Here is an 18,969-nt window from a genome sequence, read left to right on the forward strand (position 1 = left end):
TTTTAATATTTTTTCTTGAATTGAGAGAACTTTTATTATTTCTGGGTATAAAAGATCATATTCTACATTAGGAATTTGGATGACACTGATTGACAATTATCATAAGAAAGTTGGTGTGCATTATTTAATTCGACTCAAAAAATGATTTATTTATCATATGGAGTATATAACTTAATTAGACATCGTTTGATTCACTCATTAATTTTTAATTAGTTTAGTGTGAAAGACATTTTGATTTAATTTTGCTATAAGAAAGTCACCTAATTGGATTCATAATTATATCAACACTCAGCTCGGTCTGAATTAATCGGGACAATAGCTCCATATATCGGACATCTACGCCAAAAAATCCCGATTATGCTGGAAAGATTTTAAAAGATAAATTAATTCGGAAACTATAAAAACAAATGAAGAAGTGTCATATTCATCTAAATCTTAATTTTTTTTGTCATAGGCTAATTTTTTCATTAATAATAACGAAAATTACATGAATGAACGGTTTTTCAACAAGTTGAAAAACGATTCTAAATAGTGATGAGAGCTGTAAATACAGCACTACATACAGTGTCATCGATAAGGATTTTACAAACCACTAAATGAGTCACTCAATACATTTATAGATCCAATATTGAAATACGATCTAGAAACCGCTCTAATCTTTAAAACTTCAAGCTTTTCAAGTGTCATCTTCGACATGAATCCAAAGAGTAGATCTAGTAAGGAGTAAGCGCAACATCAAAGACCATCTTCCAATTCTTAGATCTATAAGAATATGGATCTAAAATTCGAAAACTAAAGATTCTTGAACGATTTAAAGTATCGGATCAAAGTTTTGTGAAGACTTTAAAAATTTATTCAATTAAAATAAAATCTCAATAACCAAATACCTTAAAATAAAATTTATTGAACCAAAAAAAGTAGATCTATAAGTAATAGTGTTATGGGCGGAGAGAAGATGGTTTTCCGGTTAACCGAAAGACCCATGGAGATGAAAATGGGTCTTTTAGAGAGAAGGGAGAGCTGACTTTTTTAGAAAGACAAGACATGTAAAGTATCTAAACCTTAGTTAAGAAGACATAAAATTGTGATGTTCATTTTAACCTTGATTAACTTTCAAGTCAAATGTTCTACTTTTATAAAGCAATTCAACTTAGTTTACCAGCAGTCGCATAGAAGCATTTCAATTTCATATGGATTATCATTTTTATATTATTTTACTATACCGTTCCATGTTGTAAGACATGATTAGTATTTTGTTTTTTTTTTTTTTTTAAATTGCCCTGTTTATCTATTTACACTAAATTTAATACCTATTATTTTTTATTAATTGATTTTATGTGATTCCTATATTTGACCATAAATTAGATGATTTTGTAATCACATTTTTCTCATTAAATAGAGTAAGATGGCAGGAGCATTGACTTCTAAAAATACATTTGTTTTAAATAGAATTATAGGTCAGAACAACCAAAAAGGCAGACTGAAACAAAGTAAAGAAACGTATTTTTAAATTTAAATAAATGTGTAAAGGAAATGCCTTTTCAAATTTCAAGTTGCAATCATATGATAATTATGCATTAGGCTATAAAAAATGACATTATTTGAATATTTCAAAACAAAAAACGGCAATAAACAAGCTTTTACGGGACTAAAGTAAAGAGTAAATACAATTGTTTGACACCCGATTAGATTTTTCATCCTCAACATTTCAAAAGTTATTGCATAGACTCTATACACCACATTACAGAACCAATATAATTTTAATATATAAGTCATTGATAAAAAAAATTAATGAATTACACTGTAAATTAATACTATTAATAGTATATTAAAATTCAATTTGATCATGAACATAGTCCATATAAAAATCTCTCCCACAGAGTATGCAGACCAGCACACGCTTCTGATGAAACTTAAAATATACTAATTGTCTTTAGTGTTGCAAATCATAGATAATTGTAATGTAGTTGTTAAATTAAGATTTGAATGGAGATTAAATTTTATAAATAGTGAATCGAAAATCGAATCGAGGACATATTAGTGGACATAAATAAAAATCTTGAACCTGAGGAAAAGCTATATCATCTCCAATAGCTGCATGGGCTCACTTAAGATTGCAACTCTAGTGAATTAAGATTGCAACTCTAGTTAATGGCTGCTGCTGTTTGTAGTGCGAGCCCAATATTCCTTCACTAGCTGACCAAATAGTGACCCTTCCTTGCTCATCAGCTTCAATGGCTCGTCATACTCCGCTAGTTTCCCTGTCAAATTCAAACCACGGAAACAAAAATGACAAGACAAGAAACGAAAAAATGATACCGTTTACGAGAATAGGTTATAAATACTGAGTTTCGGAGTTGAGCGTTTATAGAAAGGAAATGTCAAAAGTTAGTATTTGGAAAGTTTTCTGATGCAATATAGTATAAGACTCACCATCACTTATGGCTAGCACCTTAGTACAGTCCATGACAGTTGGAATTCTGTGAGCCACAGTAATTACAGTGCATTCTGCAAATTCTGATCTTATGGTTTTCTGAATGATCGAGTCGGTGGCATTGTCTATGGATGCAGTTGCTTCATCAAGAAGTAATATCTTGCTCTTCTTAAGTAATGCTCTTCCTAGACAAAATAATTGTCTCTGTCCCATACTCCAGTTCGATCCATCTTGCGCAACTGCAAATTGTCAATGTCAAATGCAATACAACCGATCAGTATTTGAGCCAAGAATATGAAAAAAATTATTTTCAGACTCGAATTATCACCTTGAGAATTGAGACCCTCTTCTTTTTCTTGAATAGCAGCTCGAAGATGACACTTGTCGAGAACCTTTTGCACATGAAACAAACTTTTAGTATATGCATTTGCAATTTTAACCTATCTTGTGAGAAACTTGTGGAATTTAGGCGTTTTGTTTCCGATCTCAGAAAAATTCTAACACTCCGAAATGTTATATTTATAATGTGTTATCAGAAAAAGTATTACTTTGCTGTTTCTCATCTCAACATTTTCCCAATTTCAATGGTTCAGTTTTCGGGCAACCTAAATTTCAGCAGAAGATATTCATGTATACTTTACCTCCCATATTTCTTGATCTGTATAAGGCAATAAAGGGTCCAAGTTGTATCTGATAGAGCCAACAAAAAGCGTTGGATCTTGAGGGATAATAGCAAAACGAGATCTTAAATCATGAAGTCCTATTGTAGCTATGTTAAGGCCATCTATTACTATTTTCCCTTCTGTCGGCTCTACTAGACGAAACAGGGCGCTGAGGAGAGTTGTCTTTCCACTTCCAGTTCTTCCGACTATTCCAATTTTATGTCCTCCTTCAATGCTGCAAGTTATTCCCCGTAGAACTAGCGGAGCATTTGGCCGATATCTAACCTGCAGAGCGAAATAGCAAATAAGAGTGTAGTGTAAGTGATATGTAACATTGTTGTATCCTGAAATTAACAAAACAAGATATTTTTATAGGTCCAAACAGTATAACTAATTAAAAAAGAAAGGCCAAATGTTGTAACAAGGCCAAACCTTTCATAAAAGTTTCACAAAAGTCCCGACCTTTCAATTTTGTCGATTTTGGCCAAAAACAAATTATTTGGTCTCAATTGTGGCCAACTCTCAATTTGATTTCAATTTGCTTATGTGACGTCTATGTGGCGCCTATGTGGCATGCCAAATATTGAAAGGTCAGGACTTTTGTGACACCAAATAATCCATTTTTGGCCAAAATCGACAAAATTGAAAGGTCATGACTTTTGTGAAACCAAATAATCAGTTTTTGGCCAAAATCGACAAAATTGAAAGGTCAGGACTTTTGTGAAACTTTTGTGAAAGGTTTGGCCTTTTTACAACATTTGGCCAAAAAGAAAAGGCCGATACTTTAAATAGTATATAAAGACCAGCCTGTTTTTAAATTTTAAAAGGTAAACAGTTTCCGATTCTTGCAGACTTTTTGGGTTCAAAGAGGTTCAACCGATTTTTTATTTTATAAAAGAAAGCAAGTTCCGGTTCCTAGCTAGTTGAACCAGTGTGTCCAATTCAGTTCTTAAAACACTACTATGAACCGTATAATTCCAGCCTAATAAAAAATTACTAGGAATATGCATATCAGTAAACATGGTTAGTTAATGCTGTCAACAGATAAAGCTATCATTGTTTACCTTCAGACTGCATATTTCCAATTTTCCAAGAGCAGGCCAATTGGGGTCTGGCCGGTTATTTTCAATAACTTCAGGGGCTTCACTAGGAATATGCATATACTGTTCCAGCCTTTCCATAGATATAATATGGTTTGATACAAAGCACTGAAATTGGACTGAGTAGATAAGAAACACATTCAAGGAAAGCCCATATGACAGCTGCATTCCAACAAATCCTGATAGGATCAATCAATTCAATGAAAACCAAAACATTCATCAGAAATTTTTCTGAAGTGAAACATTTTTATATATGTACCAGTGAAATGCAAAGCTAAAATGCATTATATCGAAACAAAGAACAGCAAAATGATATTTTTTTATACTAATAGATTACAAACATAGAGTTTCGGAGAATAGAAGTGTTTCTCAAAAACAAAAAATGTAAGCTTTGAGAAGTTTTTGTGCAGCACAGATTGTTACTGACCAGAGGCAGAAGCTCCAAAGTTAAGCAAAGTTAAGGCAAGTGTTGTGGATGAGAGAACTATTGCGCATATTAATTCCAAATGTTGGATCAGCCATTCGCTTGCAGAAAAAATGTGGAAGTATGAACTTGCATTCCTGTCTATGAGTTCCATGTTCTTCAGGTAGAATCTCTCTTCCTGCTCGAATGCTCTGATCGTCATGGCTCCTGCAGCCGACTCAGAGAGATGGCTTGCTACGGAGGACTTACTTGTACCATTGATTCTCATCAATTCTTTAGTAGTGGCCAAATAGTAACTCTTTTTTTAAGGAAAACAAATTAGGAAAATGTTCAGTGACACTGATATTCTGAGAAATAGTAAAAATTCTGCTCAAGTTTTTCCTATACCTGCAGGAGAATACTTAGATAAACCATGGGAATGATCACAAACAACACTGGCCATGTAAGAAAAGCTAATACTGCATAATTCAAGTATGTGTTGATGGTTGTGCCGGATGCAACTGGCATTTTGTACGGGAGTTCTGTATCTATGATGCTCAAGTCTGATGAAACCTAAAAAAAACAATATAAGGCCAAGACCTATGAAATTAATATTGTACGAAAATAGAAATGATGAAACAGAAAATACTGAAATGGTAAACAGGAAAACAACATTTTTTTATAAGAATAAGTGATAATTTTAAACTTTCAGACTTTGAGAAGCATTTCAGATAATAAAATAAAATGTTGAAATAGGAGATGCCACAAGCTTTTTGTGCAACATAATTATATTAAAACATGGAAATGAAATAGAAGCTCTTACTCGGCTGAGAATCCTTCCAAGAGGAGTTGAGTCATAGAAGGACATTGGTGCTCGGAAAAGAGAGGTCAGCAATATGGAAAAGATAGATTTTGATGCGCCGGCGCCTACTAGAATCATGGTAAAGGCCTTGAGAAGCAAAATGATTGCCAAAACACAACCAATTACAGTGTAAACCGAAAACAGGAGCACTCTGCTGACATCCAAATTCTGGATGTTAGCAGCCAACCAATAGTTTTGTATCACTTGACCAAGTATAAAAATACCATGGAGTATGTTTCCCAAGGAGAAGTAGATAAAACCCTTTTCATGACTTAAATACTGCAAGTAAGGCTTAAAACCAGTGTCTCCTGTTTCTCTTCCTTCTTGCTTAATCAATTGATCTCCTTCTGTAGGCTGTTCTTTAACTCGATCTTTCTGGATTTCTTCTTTGTAAATTGCTGTTCTTTTGCTTGAGTCAGGGTGAATGCTCTCCTCAGAACCAACTGTGTACTTGTGTGCATTGACAAGAACTTGGAATTCCTGACTAGAAGCCAGCAATTCATCATAACTTGCTGCTCTTATGATTTCCCCTGCTGACATCAGCTGTCAAGAAAACATATTATGAATTGATTTCTTCGAGACTCGGTACTAAAACAAATAGTGGAAAAGGGTATAACATGAGTCATGCACGGAAACTTGTCGAGTCCAAAGTTTCGGGGAGTTTGCTTCAAAAACTCCAAAACTTTCTATATTTATAATCTACTCTCATAAGATACTTAATTTCTCATTTTGCATTTTTCACATTTCAATGATTCGTTTCTATGCAATATAGATGATAAGTAAAAAAATGATGAAGAAAAAGAAGTAGTTTCAGAGGTAGCTAACCAAAATACAATTAAAAGCTGGAAGGAAGTCAACTTGGTGGGTAACGAGCAGCACTGTCTTCCCTGACAAAGCTCTTATGACATATTCCTGCATCAATCGAATTCCATTGAAATAAATACTCGTATAATTTCTAGTTCAGAATTCACAGATAAGAAAGTTACAATACATTAAATAGGCTAGTTGCGGTATGAGCATCTACTGCACTGAAGGGATCATCCAAGAGATAAATATCTGCATCCTGATACAGTGCACGAGCAAGTTGTATCCGCTGTTTCTGTCCACCACTCAGATTAACACCTCTTTCTCCAATCTGAGTCAGGTCTCCAAATGGAAGCATCTCCAGATCCTTCACTAGTGAACACCTCCCAAGAACATCATCATATTTAATTGTATCCATTGGAGACCCAAACAGAATGTTTTCTTGTATAGTCCCAGTCTGGATCCATGCAGCTTGAGAAACATATGCTATCTTTCCATTAACATTGACCTGAAACACAATACAAACTTTCCACATCACTATGCTGCCCAAAAATGAAAAACACTGAAATAAGAAATGCTGAAACTGGTAATGACGAACTAATAATTTTTTACAAGAAAAATTATAAAAATACTAAAACGAAGATAAAATGTTAAAGTAGGATTCGAGAAATTCCCATGCAAATAGCCACTATCAGCTGCACTTAACTGTTCCACTGATGTTTGGAACTTCTCCGAGCACCGTAGCCAAAAGGGTCGATTTTCCGGAGCCAACTTCTCCACAAATTGCAACCTTTTCTCCGGCTTGAACCAGCAGGTTTATGTTCCTTAACGTGGACCTAACTGTTGTATCAGTGTCCCATGAAATTTCATTAGCTCTTATAAGTATGGTGTGATTGAGCGCTAATTCACTGCTGCTCTTATGCCATATATTTCTGTTCTGCAATTCTTGAGCTTCAAGAAAATTCACAATCCGATAAAACGAGACCTTTGCTTCAACCAGAGTTGCCAGAACCTCAGGCATATACCTGATTGGTTCCTGAAGAATGCGCAAACAAGCAAGAAAAGTGAATGCACTACCAGCAGAGAGTGGAATTCTGAGGAAATAACAAGTCCAGAAAGTAATTGCTGGTACTAACACAGGACATGACCAAAACAAGACCATCTGGTGTGCTCTTTTTGATAAAACAGCATAAATCCACCGAAATTCTTCGGCCCGTAACCTCTCTATGACATTCTTAAAATGAATCTCCCAAGCATACAGCTTCAAGACCTTCATATTCGCAAGCGCCTCCGCGATCACTTTCAGCCTTTTATCCTGTGCAGCCATAAGCTTGGTATGACTCTTAATCTGCGATTTAACCATTGGAGAACTCAAAATTGCAGTCAGAATAAGAGCAATTAAAGCAGAAACAGTAGCGAGCCCCACAGCGTAATAGACAATAACTAAGGCAAGACATAGCTGAGTGCCTGTGGTCCAAATTTGATGAAACCAGAACGGAAACTCACCAATCTTATAAGCATCAGAAGTCACTAAATTCACTATCTGACCTGGAGAATGAGCTATTTTTGCCGAGCTGGAGAGCCGTAATTGTTTCTGATAAATAGCTGCAGAAAGCATAGACCTAACTTGGTTCCCAATTAACCTTGTACGGAAAAACCATTGCCTTTCTGATAGAGATTCCAAGCATTTAGCCAAGAACAATCCAACTGTAAGTACATAACTTTCATATTCAAAAGTTTGTTTGCCTTCTGCAATATCAATGAATGCTTTTAAGAACAACGGACCAGCAGATGTACAGAGTACCTTGGTTAATGCAAAAAATCCGGAGATTAAGATTTCATTCCGGTGCAACGAAAAAATGACTGATAACATAGAAGGAGATTCATCAGATGATGTTTTCTTTTTCAATCTTGATAATTCTTCTGTGTAGGCTAAATAGCAAGTTTTTGCTCGGTGTTCTTGACTCAGAAGTGGAATATCTTCATCTTCAAGTAGCTTTTGCTTACCCTTCTTCATTAATGGATTCAGCCACCAAAATGACATTCGACTAAGAAATCCTGCTCTGGCAAAACCAGTAACTTCATCACTGTCATTTGGTTTCTCACTCGGCAACGGATAGTATGCAACATCACCGTGAAGTCTTGGATCCATGCCTGTAATCTTCTGCAACTTAAAACTCAAGAATATAGCTCAAGCACGAAGAATCAAGATATGCTGATTTTTATAATTCTATTACATAAACTACCTAACACGTGGGGATTGAAAATAATAATTTCTTTATGCTAAAGTTGAAAATAGATGACGTATAATGCATGGAGCATTAAAGTATCATAAAAAAAATCTAAAGATAAAGGTAATTGAGCTTGACCTATTTTAAAAAGTTTAGTTCATAACTTTTCAAATATATCTAGAAAAATTTACTGTGTATTTTTTTTTTTTTGATGAATGAAATTTGTATTAAAAAGCCAAGAAAAGGCGAACCAACACTCAAAAGCAAAAACCGGCTAAGGAGTGAGGCAAATACAAAGCAAAATCATCCAAGAAATATACAATCCGGATTCCTAAACAACTCTTACTTTGGTATCACGGTTTCTACCAAATGGCCATTAAGCACGTGCACATCAAATTCGCTATGATCATGTGGCTGACTTTAACTGATAGTAATATGAATATCAACAAAATGGCAAGGACAAACAAGAAAAAAAAATACTTACATTTCTTGAAGACATTTCGTCGAACACCTTTAGTGCATAATGTCATTTATGTATTGGCTTCTTTGTGTCCATACGGATCCATACCAAAATGAATAAAATCAAAGTGACTAATTTATATAAATAAATTAAAGGGTGTACCTGAATTAGACGGCCCTATTGAGTTCTTGTCTCCACCGTCAACTCGAACGAACTAGTCATATAATATTCTAATGAACTGTTCAGGTTTTGAGTGTTGATCAGTAGCAGCAGTTGTTGATAGCAAAGTTTAACAATGCTGGCTCAGCATATTAAACATAGTTGTTTTTAGTTTAGCTAGGGTTGTTTGTTTTTTTCCTCTTTGTATTTCATTTTTCATCTCTTAATACAATCATCTCTGTTAAAAAAACGACATAAAAGACAGTGTACTCTTCAAATGCTGATGCCACACATATTTAATTGGTGCTTTAATGAGGCTTGTCAGCTTTAAATTCTTACTTAACAACACTGTTCGTAAGAATTAATGACACATTCAAAACGACGACAACATTTGGGGGCTTTGCAATAAAATATGATGCTTTCTATTAGTCACTAAATCTTAATTTAATACATATATATAATTAGCAAGATATATAAATATAAATGGAGATACGTTTAATATCACAAATTGTAGATAATGATAAATAAAAAAGGTCTAATGCCAACTTTGACATCTACTCTTATAACTTGACAAGAAGTGTTTGAATATTTCTGCAAGAATTTACTTAAGATTGCAACTCTTCTGAATGGCTGCTGCAGTTTGTAGTGCGAGACCAATATTCCTTCACTAGCTGACCAAATAGTGACCCTTCCTTGCTCATCAGCTTCAATGGCTCATCATACTCCGCCAGTTTCCCTGTCAATTCAAACCATGGAAATGAAAATGCTGAAACGGAATAATGACGATATAAGAAATGAAAAATATTAATTTTATAGTTTCAGAAGCGTTTTTGGAAATAGAAATTAGAAAATGACAAAACCTAATTCTCTTGTAACATATTATAAGACTCACCATCACTAATGGCTAGCACCTTAGTGCAGTCCATGACTGTCGGAATTCTGTGAGCTACAGTAATTACAGTGCATTCTGCAAATTCTGATCTTATGGTTTTCTGGATGATCGAGTCGGTGGCATTGTCAATGGATGCAGTTGCTTCATCAAGAAGTAATATCTTGCTTTTCTTCAGTAATGCTCTTCCTAGACAAAACAGTTGCCTCTGTCCCATACTCCAGTTACATCCATCTTGTGCAACTGCAATTTTCAATATCAAATCCAATGCAACTGATCAGTATTTTGAGCCAGAAATATGAAAATTTTCCTTTTCAAGCTTAAATTCTCACCTTCAGAATTGAGACCCTCTTCTTTTTCTTGAATGGCAGCTCGAAGGTGACACTTCTCGAGAACCTATTGCACATGGAACAAACTTTTAGGAATTGCATTTGCAATTTTAACCTGTATTTCAAGAAACTTGCTGAGTTTTATATTTCGGCATTTTGTTTCTGTTCTCAGAAATATTCAAACACTCGGAAGTTTTATATTTTTAATTTGTTCTTGTAAAAAATATAATTTTGCCGTTTCTCATTTCAGCATTTTTCCATTTTAATGTTTCCGTTTCCTGGCAGCCTAGATTTTAGCAGAAGATATTCATGTAAACTTTACCTCCCAAATTTCTTGATCTGTATAATGCAATAAAGGGTCCAAGTTGTATCTGACAGAGCCAACAAAAAGCGTAGGATCTTGAGGGATAATCGCAAAATGAGATCTTAAATCATGAAGTCCAATTGTGGAAATGTTAAGGCCATCTATTACTATTTTCCCTTCCGTAGGCTCTACCAGACGAAACAGGGCGCTGAGGAGAGTTGTCTTTCCACTTCCAGTTCTTCCAACTATTCCAATTTTATGCCCTCCTTCAATGCTGCAAGTTATCCCCCGAAGAACTAGTGGAGCATTCGCCCGATATCTAACCTGACAGAGAAACTATGGTTATGTTATGGAGGTGCATATGCATGATTTTCTGCAAGAATCCATAGTTGTTAATGCTGTCAACGGACAAAGCTATCTATGTTAACCTTCAGACTGCATATTTCCAGTTTGCCAAAAGCAGGCCAATTCGGATCTGGTCGGTTATTTTCAATAACTTGAGGAGCTTCACTAGGAATATGCATATACTGTTCCAGTCTTTCCATAGATATAATTTGGTTAGCTACCGAACACTGAAATTGGATTGAGTAGACGAGGAATACATTTAAAGAAATCCCATATGACAGCTGCATTCCAACAAATCCTGATACCATCAAACAATTCCATGAAACCCAAAACATCCATCAGAAATTTGTGTGTAAAATCCCGAGGGTCGGACAAATGTTATATATATGTAGTAGGGACATGAAAATACTGAAATAGAAAATGCAGAAACAAAAAAACAGCGAAACAATATCTTTTACGATAATAGATTGGCCTTATGGTGAAAAAAATCCAAACCTTTAAAGACTTGTTGCAGTTTACAAGCCTCTTAATTTTTGTAATAATAGAGTTTTGGTTTCCAGAAGTTTTCTCAGAATGAAAATAAAATACCGAAATGTAGGACTCCGAGAATAAGAAAAAATTATGTACAACGTAAATTGTTACTAACCAGAGGCAGAAGCTCCGAGGTTAAGCAAAGTTAAGGCTAGTGTTGTGGATGAAAGAACAATTGCACATAACAATTCCAAACGTTGGATCAGCCACTCGCTTGCAGAAAAATTGTGGAAGTATGAACTTGCATTCCTGTCAATGAGTTCCATGTTCTTCAAGAAGAATCTATCTTCCTGCTCAAATGCTCTGATCGTCATGACTCCTGCAGCCGATTCGGAGAGATGACTTGCTACGGAGGATTTACTTGTGCCATTGATTCTCATCAACTCTTTCGTAGTAGCCATATAGTAACTCTTTTTTTTAAGGAAACAAAATTAGTAAAATTGTTTAATGACCCTAATATTCTGAAAAAAATAAAAAAATCTGATCAGCAAGTTCTTATACCTGGAGGATAATACTTAGATAGACCATGGGAATGATAACAAACAAGACTGGCCAAGTAAGAAAAGACAGTACTGCAAAATTCAAGTATGTGTTGATGGTTGTGCCGGCTGCAACTGGCAGTTTATATCCAAATTCAGTATCTATAATGCCCAAATCTGATGAAACCTACAGAAAAAAAAAAACAATAGAAGGCAGAGTCCTATGAAGTTTTGTGTGCACGGAAACAAATACGCTAAACACCAAAACAGTTATTCTTTACAAGTTATAAATTTAAGTTTCAGAAGCACTTTTAGAAACGAAGCGCTTGACAAGTTTCCGTGCAACATACTCTAATCAAAACATGGAAATGAAGTAAAACTCTTACTCGGCTGAGAATCCTTCCAAGAGGAGTTGAGTCATAAAAGGACATTGGTGCTCGAAAAAGAGAGGTCAGCAATATGGAAAATATAGATTTGGATGCGCCGGAGCCTAATAGAATTATTGAAAAGGCCCTGAGGAGCAAAAAGATTGCCAAAACACAGCCAATAACAGTGTAAACTGAAAACAGGAGCACTCTACTTACATCCGAATTCTGGATATTAGCGGCCAACCAGTAGTTTTGTACCACTTGACCAAATATAAAAATAACATGAAGTATATTTCCCAAAGAGAAGTAGAAAAATCCCTTTTCATGACTTAAATACTGTATGTAAGGCTTAAATCCAGTGTTTCCTGATTCTCTTCCTTCTTGCTTAATCAATTGATCACCTTCTGTAGGCTGTTCTTTAACTCGAACTTTCTGGATTTCTTCTTTGCAAGTTGCTGTTCTTTTGCTTGATCCAGGATTAATTTGCTCCTCGGAGCCAACTGTGTTCTTGTGTGCGTTGACAAGATCTTGAAATTCCTGACTGGAAGCCAGCAATTCATCATAACTTGCTGCTCTAATGATTTCCCCTGCTGACATCAGCTGTCAGGAAAATAACATAATGAATTGATTTCCCTAGAAAAACAAATAGTTAAAATGAAAAATAAAATGATAAACTATGTTGCACGGAAACTTGTATAATCCTAAGTTTTGGAGATATTCGCTTCTAAAACTTCGAACTTTATAAAATATATGTATTTTCTCGCAATTTGTTCACGTTTCAACATTTTGTTTCCGTGCAGTATGGGAAACATGTAAAAGAATATGGAGAATAGATGCAGTTTAAGAGGTAGCTAACCAAAATACAATTAAAAGCTGGAAGGAAGTCGACTTGGTGGGTAACGAGTAGCACTGTCTTCCCTGACAAAGCTCTTATGACATATTCCTGCATCAATCCAAATTAATTTCACTAAATACTCGTATAATCTCTTGTTTGGATTTCACAGATAAGAAAGGTATAATACATTGAATAAGCTAGTTGCAGTATGAGCATCCACTGCACTGAAAGGATCATCTAAAAGATAAATATCTGCATCCTGATACAGCGCACGAGCAAGTTGGATCCGCTGTTTCTGTCCACCACTTAGATTAACACCTCTTTCTCCGATCTGAGTCAGGTCACCAAATGGAAGCATCTCAAGATCTTTCACTAGTGAACACCTCTCAAGAACATCACCATATCTAATTGTATCCATTACAGACCCAAACAAAATGTTCTCTTGTATAGTCCCTGTCTGGATCCATGCAGCTTGAGAAACATATGCTATCTTCCCATTCACATAGACCTGAAAATAAATACAGATTTCCAAATTATTGTATTGTACGGAAATGGAAGTGTTAAAATAGAAATGCTGAAACGAAAACAACGGAATGGTTTTTTTTTTTACAAGAATAGCTATAAATATAAAGTTTCGGAGTTGCACAAGCATTTTCAAAAATGGAAACGGTATAATGAAACGTAAGATCCGGGATCTTTTTGTGCAATTTTTTTTTCCGGCACTTAACTGTTCCATTGATGTTTGGAACTTCTCCAAGCACTGCAGCCAAAAGGGTTGATTTTCCTGAGCCAACTTCTCCACAAATTGCAACCTTTTCTCCTGCTTGAACCATCAGGTTTATGTTCCTTATCGCTGCTCTTCCTGTGGAATCAGTCTCCCATGAAATTTCATCAGACCTGATAGTAATGGAGTGATTGAGCTCTAATTTGCTGCTGCTGCTTTTATGCCTTATATTTCTATTCTGCAATTCTTGAGCTTCAAGAAAATTCGCAATCCTGTCTAACGAAACCTTTGCTTCAATGAAAGTTGCCAGAATCTCAGGAATAAACCTGATTGGCTCCTGAAGAATGCGCAAACACGCAAGAAAAGTGAAAGCACTACCAGCAGAAAGTGGAATTCTGAGGAAATAACAAGTCCAGAAAGTAATTGCTGGTACTATAACAGGACATGACCAAAACAAAACCATCTGGTGTGCTCTTTTTGATAAAACAGCATAAATCCACTGAAATTCTTCAGCCCTTAACCTCTCTATGACATTCTTAAAATGAATCTCCCAAGCATACAGCTTCAAGACCTTCATATTCGCAAGGGCCTCCGTGATCACCTTCAGCCTTTTATCCTGTGCAGCCATAAGCTTAGTATGACTCTTAATCTGCGATTTAACCATTGGAGAACTCACAATTACAGTCACAACAAGAGCAATTAAAGCAGCAACACTAGCGAGCCCAACAGCGTAAATGACAATTACTAAAGCGAGACAAAGCTGAAGGCTCGTAGTCCATATTTGATGAAACCAATACGGAAACTCGCCAATCTTATAAGCATCAGAAGTCACTAGATTCACAATCTGACCTGGAGAATGAGCTACTTTTGCCGAATTGGAGAGGCGTAGTTGCTTCTGATAAATAGCTGCAGAAAGCATAGACCTAACTTGGTTTCCAATTAACCTCGTACGGAAATACCATTGCCTTTCTGATAGAGACTCCAAGCATTTAGCCAAGAACAGTCCAACTGTAAGTACATAACTTTCATATTCAAAAGCTTGTTTGCCTTCTGCAATATCAATGAATGCTTTTAAGAACAAAGGACCAGCAGATGTACAGAGTACCTTAGTTAGTGCAAAAAATCCGGAGATTAAGATTTCATTCCGGTGCAACGAAAAAATGACTGATAACATAGAAGGAGATTCGTCAGATGATTTGTTCTTTTTCAATCTTGATAGTTCTTTTGCGTAGGCCAAATAGCAGGAATTTGCTCGGTGTTGTTGACTCAGAAGTGGAATATCTTCATCTTCAAGTAACCTTTGCTTACCTTTCTTCATTAATGGATTCAGCCACCAAAATGACATTCGACTGAGAAATCCTGCTTTGGCAAAACCAGTAACTTCATCACTGTCATTTGGTTTCTCGCTCGGCAACGGATAGTATGCAGCATCACCATTGATTCTTGGAACCATGCCTGGACTCTTCTGCAACTCAAAACAGAAGGAAAACTCTGAAGAGTCAAGAAAATATTACTCACCCTGTTCAGTAAAGAAGTTTTATATGATATTTATTGAATGCAAACTTAAGATTCCCTGAATTTTTGTTGCACATGAAATGCATGGGGGACCATAATTACTTTTTTTCAAACCAAACGTGGCTGAAAAGATGTGACTATCATGTCAAGGTTCAATCGTTTAACGGGTTTATTAATATTCGGTTGAACAGTAAAAAAATGTAAAGAAAATAAATAATTTAAAAGTTAAATTTATAGAAACTGATTGGTTTTTATAGTTTAACCAGTATAATATTTAACCGGCTCGTATAATTTTTTTCCCAATTTAAAACAGTTGAATGACATTTTCGGGTTTTATTTAAAATCGAACTAAATAGACATCTAATTTGAAGTCGAACCGGTTGAACTGACCAGTTACATCCGGTTCTTAAAACAAAATGGACAATATCATTTCTACTTTTGACAGTCCTCTTACCATAAGGGGATTGAGGTCACGAAATATAAATAATCGTAGGCTGTTATATTCAACAGAAAATATTATTCCATCCATCCTTTCCATTAAAAAGGAGACATATTTTATTTTTTTATGTTCTATTAAAAAATCTATAAAAACCATCATTACTCGGGATAAAATGAAACGTAATGATACAGGTCGAACTACGAAGGTCGCCGTACTATTTTCCTGCACAAGTAACAAATGTAAGCTCAAAGGACCTCAGGCTGATTCAGCCTGGAAGTCACTCGGATGCTTAAATCAATAAGGGTTTTTTGGTAAGTAAATGAGTGTTGATGTATTTAAGTCTAATTTGTGCGTACCTCTCTCAGCATTCCGTGGCTTCCTTTTATAATGAGTTTATGGCGGTTGTTATCTGATAGTTCGTGGGTTTGTCCCACGATCTTTGATAATGGTTAGGGCACGTTTCCCGATTATCCCGGAAGTGGGTGTAAGAGAACGAAGTGGATGAGGTCAGCTTGATAGCTGACCGGGAGGAGTCTGATTAAGACCGATATGGGCGACACTTGGAGTTCGGATATTCTTAGGTCGGTATCAGATGTCAACGGGCGAGCATAGCATTTTTTAGGCGATGCTTGGAGTTCGGATATTCTTAGGTCGGTATCACATAACAATACCAATTATTACTTTTTTAAATTATATGTAACAAAAATTATGTCTCTTCTTATACGGGACAGAGAGTAGTTTTTCTATGTAATGCGGAAATATGCTTATATTTTAAGCATGGGAAAAGGGTTCAAATATTCCTCCATGTTTGGACTACTTTCGTGCCAAGTGCATAGTGGGTGAGTCTGCCCGTGGAAATTTTATGTATTCACAAGACTCGAACCCGAGATCTTACTTGAGAAATATCAGGCCGCTTATCACTTGGACCAACCCCGTTGGTTCCAAGCAGACCCTTTAAAGATGCTAAAATATACTTGATATTTTGAAAACGGCTCAAATAACCCATTCTTCTAACAATTCTATAAAAACAGTTATTGCTTACGGGGCTAATGAAATTCTGACCTGGCTGCCTTTACTTTTCTCATGGGCATTTCATCGAACACGTGAAACGCAATATAAATCTCTTTCTTTCTCCCATTATCGGAGAAAATCATTTGTTTTTTGTAAGGCTTCAATATCATACTCAGCTGTTTCCTTTTGAATTGCTGTATTGGTGGAGAGGAACAGAAAATTTGATGAGCTTGCAATGCATACTTGAAGGGCTTATTTGAGCTATAAGCCAAACATTGAGGGTAACATTCGAATCTTTTCCCGAATTGATAAGGTGGCAAAAAATGGAGCATTATGAAAATAATTACAAACGAAAATGGTGTATGAACGGCATTAATTAAAAACAATGCGTCCTTGAAATGGTGATGTGAGATGCAATTAATTAGTAATAGGAGCTTTAATGAAGCTGCTTGTTTGCTTGCTGGTGAGCTTTAAATAATAGAGTTGGTAAGAATTCTTGAAATGAAACATTTGGAAACACGACAAGATTTGGTGGCCCAAAAATTAATTGAATTCTCATTTTGAAGGGTATGATTAGATCAAAACTTCAAAACATATGATATCATTCAATTTTAATAGAATATTGAAGGTAAAGGTTAAATGCAAAGAATCGTCTCTAGTTTGAACCTAACTGGATCGGGGTTGGGCTAGCAGCTGAAAATCGAAGATTACAACTTTGCGTCTCTTTTCATTCCCCTTCTATTTTTTAAAAATAAAATCCCTCTTCGTCACTGATAAATAGCCATCAAAATTATTGAATTACTTTCTCCGTCTCAATAGAGTTGTCCACTTTTCCTTTATCACACAATTTAAAAAAACATAATTATTATTATGTAACTTATAAATTTTTCTCTACTTTTCTTATTATACCCTTATTTAATGTAGGTCCACTTTCAATTTATTTTATTAATGGAATTTAAATAGAGATAGAATAGGAATATTAATTTTTAAAATTATTAGTACTTTTTAAAAGTGGACAGGAATTTTAGAACAAAAAAATTTGTCAAAGTGGACAACTCTATTGGGACGGAGGGAATATAAATTTTAGAAAAACAATCAAATCATGTTTTAAAAATAAAATTTAACTTGGTTATGATTTAGTGTTTTAAAAATTGGACCGGTAACATGACTCATGCAACCCCCAGTTTATAATTTGACTGGTTTAAATGGTTGAGCCGCCGCTTGAACCGGTTGATTAGTACTTAAAAGAGTCAGACCATTGTTTTTTTACTTTCAAACATAAATAAAATTGATAATATTTCAACACCTGTTAATGTTGATGTACATGTGTGAGAGAGTGAATCTGACATTAAAAATAAATTGAAGTCCGTGTACCCCTTTTTTCTCTTTTTTCTTTTTTAAAATTCTAATTTTCTTCAAATTTCTCTTTCTATGCCAGAACTTAATTTTGTTTCTTTTCTTCCTAAAAAAATCACTTCTTTAAAATTTCTCTATTTCTATCTTAAAATCTAATTATTTTTGTACACCTTGTCAATCTTCTCATGATCATATTAACTAATGATAGGCCAAATTCATGCAATAGTAAAAAAGTAGGGTTTATACCATATATAGATTGTGTGAAAAAGTATAGTTTTTTATGCAATGAGGCAATGATATTATTATATAATTTACTATATTTTAAGAAAGGGAGAAGGTTCAAATATCCCTCCATGTTAGGCCTGTAATTCAAATAAACCCTCTATGTATATAGAAAAATGCTAAAATATACTTAATGTTTAAAAACGGCTCAAATAACCCATTCTTCTAACACCATTATAAAAACAGTTACTGCTTATGTGGCTAATGAATATCTGACCTGGCTGCTTTATCAACACTTCTTCAGCTGATGCTGCTTATTAGGAACTGCAAGCAGATGGATGAAACTAAATTTGATGATCTTGCAATACATACTTGAAGGACTTACTTGGACTATTATCCAAATACTGAGGGTATATTTGAATCTTTTTCCAAATCGAAATCAGGTGGCATATAAGAAAATGGGGCATAATAGAATCCTAAAAAAGACGACAAGATTTGTGGTACATA

At 35.0% G+C, this 18,969-nt stretch overlaps 1 protein-coding gene across 1 annotated transcript; it reads right to left on the reverse strand.

Moving 5' to 3' along the window:
• Positions 1-1,808: 1,808 nt before the first annotated feature.
• On the reverse strand, positions 1,809-17,540 carry LOC126679597 (uncharacterized). Its single transcript, XM_050374664.2, has 23 exons — positions 16,230-17,540; positions 13,924-15,384; positions 13,383-13,703; positions 13,217-13,303; positions 12,379-12,960; positions 12,015-12,179; positions 11,629-11,923; positions 11,066-11,280; positions 10,656-10,961; positions 10,337-10,400; positions 10,008-10,247; positions 9,726-9,851; positions 6,972-8,455; positions 6,453-6,773; positions 6,287-6,373; positions 5,423-6,004; positions 5,008-5,172; positions 4,624-4,918; positions 4,161-4,375; positions 3,076-3,381; positions 2,763-2,826; positions 2,434-2,673; positions 1,809-2,261 (listed from the first exon to the last, which is right to left on the reverse strand). The coding sequence occupies exons 1-23, from the start codon at positions 16,239-16,241 to the stop codon at positions 2,149-2,151; spliced, it is 7,746 nt and encodes a 2,581-aa protein (XP_050230621.2). The 5' UTR covers positions 16,242-17,540; the 3' UTR covers positions 1,809-2,148.
• Positions 17,541-18,969: the final 1,429 nt, after the last annotated feature.

This window comes from Mercurialis annua, linkage group LG4 (genome assembly GCF_937616625.2).
Source record: "Mercurialis annua linkage group LG4, ddMerAnnu1.2, whole genome shotgun sequence".
Lineage (NCBI taxonomy): Eukaryota > Viridiplantae > Streptophyta > Magnoliopsida > Malpighiales > Euphorbiaceae > Mercurialis > Mercurialis annua.

Coding starts and splice junctions, on each gene's coding strand:
- LOC126679597 (XM_050374664.2), bottom strand. Junction 9,852..10,007: donor GGTGCTAGCCATTAGTGATG/GTGAGTCTTATA, acceptor TTGAATTGACAG/GGAAACTGGCGGAGTATGAT. Junction 4,919..5,007: donor ATCTAAGTATTCTCCTGCAG/GTATAGGAAAAA, acceptor CCTTAAAAAAAG/AGTTACTATTTGGCCACTAC.